This window comes from Triticum aestivum, chromosome 2D (genome assembly GCF_018294505.1).
Source record: "Triticum aestivum cultivar Chinese Spring chromosome 2D, IWGSC CS RefSeq v2.1, whole genome shotgun sequence".
Lineage (NCBI taxonomy): Eukaryota > Viridiplantae > Streptophyta > Magnoliopsida > Poales > Poaceae > Triticum > Triticum aestivum.
Genome location: NC_057799.1, coordinates 631,514,531 through 631,520,141, shown reverse-complemented (window position 1 = coordinate 631,520,141; position 5,611 = coordinate 631,514,531). Strand labels below are relative to the sequence as shown.

Here is a 5,611-nt window from a genome sequence, read left to right as displayed (position 1 = left end):
AAATCTCTCTCGAACCCGCAGTAGCAGTACACTGCCTCCTCCGAGTCTCCGACAGAAGCTGCAGTCCACCGCCGCAGCCTGCAGCTGCCCTGCTCCCCCGTCGCCGTAGCTCCTTTGCTACCCCGCCGCCTCAGCTCCCCTGCTCACGCAGCTCCCGCTCGCTTGCCTGCCCCTCCCCTCTGCTCCGGCATCGGCGAGGCAGGCCGGACGCGCCGGATCCAGATCACCACCAACCGGAGATGACCTCCAGAGCCCGCAGCTCTTCTCCGGCCCAGTCACCTCCGCCAAGTCGGGAACAATTACTGGCAGGGACGCGGACCCGCCACAGCGGCTCCTCCGGTCGAACTGTTTGGAGTGCCTAAGCCTGAGCAGCTCGACGGCATGGAAGGGCCCCGACGGGCTAGGACGACGAGTTCTTATTTTCCCGGGGACGCCAGCAGCTGCATCAGTGCCATCAGGTCGGGGATGCTGCTGGTGCCCACGACACAAGCAAGCTAAATTCTTCCCCTCGCGAGCTCGACGGAGGTGGCGGCGGTTATTCAAATTACTCCTGTCAATTCCAAGATGTTTAGTGCTGTCAATTCCTTACTGCAAGTATCTTTATGGTGGCAGCATGCTCCTTTCTTCTCCTTCATGGAGCAAATGAACTGTATGCGATGCCTGATTGGCAGATTCTGATCAGAAGAAAGCAACATCAAGATGCCACTGTTCCCACTAGAGAGCTAGTTACTGAAATCATACACCATTGCACATCCATCCTCCGAAACATAAATATCTCTGCTCTGCATTGACTACAATATGTTCCACAACTCTACCACATGACAAAGTGCAAATTTTCTTTTGATTAGTACTACTTTGTAAATTCCCACTAGAGAGCTAGTTACTGTATTTCTCCCCTGTCAATTCCTTACTGATTTTTTATTTTGCGAAAAATCCTTATTGAAATTGTGAACTTTGTTAATGAATTTTTATGTAATTTAGTTAATGTCATGGAATAAATTGTAAGCTTGTCATGGTTGCATAGCACTGTTTGGCTGCCTGCATCCGCATATTAGCCCTCTGAACTCTGAAGTGTTGCATAGATATATCCAATGTGGCAGGGGGAGGAGGAAAAGATTATGCGTGACAAGATGTTTGGATTGGGGAGGTCAGGGTTTTGATCATCACTGAGTTAAACAATTCTCAGGAGTACTCGCTACTTAAGTTGTCAAAATACGCCCAAATTCAGACAATCAGAATTTAGTGGACATGAAGGGTGTAGTGACCATGAACATACAGGTATCCACTACTGTAATCTAAATGGGGAGTAATTCAGATAATCTGGATTTTTGTTTGTAATCTGTAATCTAAATGTAGTGCTTGGAGTAATCCAGATTCAGATTATCACTACTGTGCCTTCCTTCCTTCCTTCCCTCCTCCTTTTAGATTATCACTACTGTATAATCTGACTGTGATCTGACAGTAATGATTCAAATGTTTACAGTAATCTGACTGTAAATATGGCATACAGGTATTCATCACCGTGAACATACAGTAATGATTCAAATCTGACAACAATAATTGTTCATGTGTGTATGCATTGTAACTAGAGTAATATTTTACAATAGAGTTTACAGCTTGACTCTCGGTCTCAGGGGAGGGCACATAATTCTTCATGTGCGAGCGCCCATTCTAAGAGAACCGAAATTCATGTGAACTGTAAGGTTGGAAGCACCGCTGCAGGGTGATGATGGCCCTCCGCCCTGGGTCTTGCTCCGGAGACCCGTGCTCGATCAGGCGCCAGTTGGGGAAGAAGCAATTCCAAAGTCCGAAGAAGCAATGCTCCTCCAGGGGAAGGCACCTCGTCAGAAGACTAATCAAGTATAGAAAGCACATTCTGGTTGACGACAGCCAAATCACGTTGGGGTTCTGGAGAGATCTCATGTTGGTAAGCAGCCCTGCTAACATTGTTGCTGTAACTCCGACTCTCCCTTGCTCATCTTCTGCACCTTGCTGTGCTTCCACATGGAAGGTCCAAACTCGTCCATAGGCCAAGCGACCGTTGTTGTCAGAGATACCAATGGCTAGGTCTGCCTTGCACCGGGATGCCTCCGTGCGTACTTCGGCATAGGACATGATATGATTGATGGTTGAATTAGTGAACTCAACCTCAACTGTCAACAGGCCCTGCACGTCTAGGGAGCCGGTGATGATCCTAATCTCCGTGTCGAAATTGGACGCCCAAACATCTACCTGGTCTGCATCTGCATTCGCACCACTTGTACCAGGCAAGGGATTTTCCACCCCGTAGATGGTGTTTTTGTAACATTGCAGCTCGGATGAGGCTGCTCGATCGCTCAGCATCAAGTGACGGAAACAGCCAAGAGTAAGGTGGGCGTCAGATCCTGATCCGTGCTCTTGTCCGCTTCTCTTCACCCCCAAACTCGCAGCGAGACCTTTCAGACTGCCACTCCCAGGCACGCTTCGGCTGGGCTTCTGGCAGCGAACTCCAAGACTGAGAAGAAGTTTTAGATCGTAACTGCTTCGGAAATACCTCTTAGCCAATCGGACGAACTCTGCTCGGGAATGTGCCAGAACGGAGCTATCTTGGAGTGCCCTGATTAGGTACCCAAAATCTGAATACCCTTGGAAAGTTATCCAAGTAATGTTCCTGTTTTCCAATATGCCCAGGGTTCTGATGCCGTTGATGAAATCCTTGATGTTGATACCCCTGCTCGCATGATCGTCAAGGTTTAACTTCGCCGTATCTCTTAAAAACCTTACGTTCTTGCTGGTAGAGCTCCTTGCCGTGTACTGAAAGAGCATGTTGAACTGAAACACCCGGAACGAGTTTGGATCGAGCCCGGAACTGGACTTGGCGAGTGCAAACCCCACTTGAACCAGATCGCCTTCGTCGACGATTCTTCGGGTCTGCTCATAGTGACCGTCGGGAGACTGGGGCGGTCCCCAAGGATCGACTACGTCGTCCTTCATGCAAAATTCCGTATCGACCGCGACGTACCATTTGCACTTTTCGTCTCCCAGCAACTTCTTCATCTGTGCATACCCTGTATCTGCGGTGTCTGCCCAAATATCCAGGAAACCTTCCGGCTGCTGCTGCACTTGCGGAGCTGAAGCTGCAGCTACGAGCAGGTGCTGCACTTGTGGAGCTGGAGAAGGTGCGGACTCTGTATGTGTATGGCTCTCTGCGTCCAACAAAAACCAAGCAATGTCAGATCAAAAACCAAACAAGAGCCGAGCTTATTTCAGTCAGCAAGCAGTCTAATTCAGTTTCGGTGGAAATCAGAAATTCAGCTCATACTCTATCTACAAACTTAACAGTAGGGAAGAAGAAAGAACAACCAGAAATTCAGAAACTTAAAGCAAGCAATGTCAGGTCAAACACGAAACAAGGGTCTTATTTCAGCCAGCAGTCAGGTTAATTCAGTTGCGCATCTTCTATCTACAAACTCAACAGCAGGGAAGAAGAAGAAGAAGAAGCAGAAATTCAGAATTCAGAATCTAAAACCGCGCAGACAGCTACGAATTCAACACACGCGACGCCTCTTGGTGGCCCTAAGCGTGCACGGCGAGCTCCGCGGCCCCATGCGTGCACGGAGAGCTCCACGGCTCTGGCTTTCCGGAAACAGAGTTGTGAAGAAACGCTAATTCGACAGGGATCGCCCGGAACTCCCGCACGGGTATGCGGCGGAGAGCCCCGAGACGGCGAGCATAAACTTTGCCTACGCGTTCCACGACGCCGCTGATCACAGCTCCCAAGAAACCAAAGCTACCAAGAAACCAAGAAAGCCCCCAAGAAAGCAAGAAAGTCCCAAGAAGTAATCGGAAACTCACGTTGAATTAGAGGAGATTCGGAGTCGGAGATCACGGTCGTAGCGGCGCCCGCGTCGTGCTCCTTGGCCGTGCTCTCCACCGGCGGGGACGACGGCTCGGAGGTCGTCTCCTCCTCGCACATCTTGAGGAGACCCGCGGGGGGGCGCTCCGGTCACAGTTTCAGAACTCACGCCAAAAGATTCTAGTTAAATTGCGACGGGACGGGAGGAAATTTAATTTGGGGGGCAAATTCGGCTGCCGGCGAGGTCCCGTCGATGAAGAAGATGACGCCCCTTTTTATGAAGAGGGGGAGAGCCGAGCGGGACGATTTCGTATTTGGAAATGGGCAGATGTGCGGGGAGGGCGAGATGGGCCGGCCCATGCACGCGGGAGGCCACAGCCTCTTTTTTTTGTTTTGTTTTTGTACTTTCGTTTGTACTTTAAAATATCCTAAATACATATATTACAAAAATACTCTACAAAACACATTTGAAAAATGTTGAGAAAATGTTTGAAAAAATGCTAATGAAGCAATCAGAAAATGTAGAACGCGTATAGAAAAATTGTTGATCATGTATTAAAAATTGTTGAACAACTATTTGAAAAATGTTAATTAAGCATTTGCAAAATGTTGAACATGTAAAGGAATTTTTTTGAACATGTATTCCAAGAATTATGAATTTTTTTATCATGTATGTAAAAATGTTAATCAAGTATTTGAAAAAAAATTGAATAGTATTTGAAAAAGTTAATTAAGGATTTGGAAAATATTAAATGTGTATTATAAATTTGACCATGTATTTAAAAATGATGATTTTTTTGATCATGTATATAAAAATGTTAATCAAGCATTTGAAAAAAAATATTGAACAAGTGTTTGAATAACGTTAATTGATACGCTTCTATTCACCTCACCGATCTTTCTGCGCGCATCCATCGCCTTTATGGCCGTCGGATGTTTCTTTCATTGGATGGCTCAGAAGTATCCTTTTTCCACAGTCTAGCTTTGCAAAATCAGACCATTGTTGCAATTTTCTCCCCCGCAACAACTAGCTTGTTGCAAGATCTGGATCCCCACAGGCCACAGCCTCCAGACACGTGCATCACCAGCCATGCCGTGGACGAGCATGCTATCCTCCTTCACCGGCCCTCCGCTCTTTCCTCCTTTTTCTCCTTCGTCAAGGGGCCCGGCCCACTCTCCCGCTCCATCTCCTCAGTCATTGGTTGCTTCTCCACGGCCTCCCGAAGACCTCTTTCGAGCCGCCTCCTGTCGAAGCTCCAGCGAGATCGACGCCGCATTTCCTCGGTAGCCTCCGTCCCTCGGTCGTCCCTGACACTGGACGGCGTGGAGTGGGCTTTGCAATTGATTTTTGTCTTCTACAACGTGTTTTTGCAACAAGACTCTTGTTGCAAAAAGTCTCTTGTTGCAATAAGTTAAGAGGGAAAATAGTTGAAAAACTTTCTCCAATATGGCCTTTTTTGTGTGAATAATTTCTGCAACTAGGCCTCTGTTGCAGAAAATACGGCAGCAACACATTTGTTGCAAAGATGATGGATCACATGGGTAGATCACACGGCCACCCACAACTTCATCCAATTACAAGGAGGCAACCGATCTTGTAATTTTATCCGCCGGCGGACGCGCAGCAGCGTGGCCCTAATGTCAATCAAGCATTTGGAAAATTTTAAATGTGTATAAAAAACATTGACCATGTATTGAAAAATGTTAATCTTTTCTTTGATTTTTTTAATCAAGCATTCATACTTTTGATTGCACAACAGATCGAGGTTCCATTCT

General features: G+C 47.3%; 1 protein-coding gene across 1 annotated transcript; it reads right to left on the bottom strand.

Moving 5' to 3' along the window:
• Window positions 1–1,671: 1,671 nt before the first annotated feature.
• Window positions 1,672–3,955, bottom strand: LOC123050586 (uncharacterized). The gene is made up of 2 exons (XM_044473359.1): window positions 3,835–3,955; window positions 1,672–3,185 (listed from the first exon to the last, which is right to left on the bottom strand). Exons 1-2 carry the CDS (start codon window positions 3,953–3,955, stop codon window positions 1,672–1,674), a joined length of 1,635 nt encoding a protein of 544 aa, XP_044329294.1.
• Window positions 3,956–5,611: the final 1,656 nt, after the last annotated feature.

Coding starts and splice junctions, on each gene's coding strand:
- LOC123050586 (XM_044473359.1), bottom strand. CDS start 3,955: ATGTGCGAGGAGGAGACGACCTCCGAGCCGTCGTCCCCGCCGGTGGAG. Junction 3,186..3,834: donor CGAATCTCCTCTAATTCAAC/GTGAGTTTCCGA, acceptor TGTTGGACGCAG/AGAGCCATACACATACAGAG.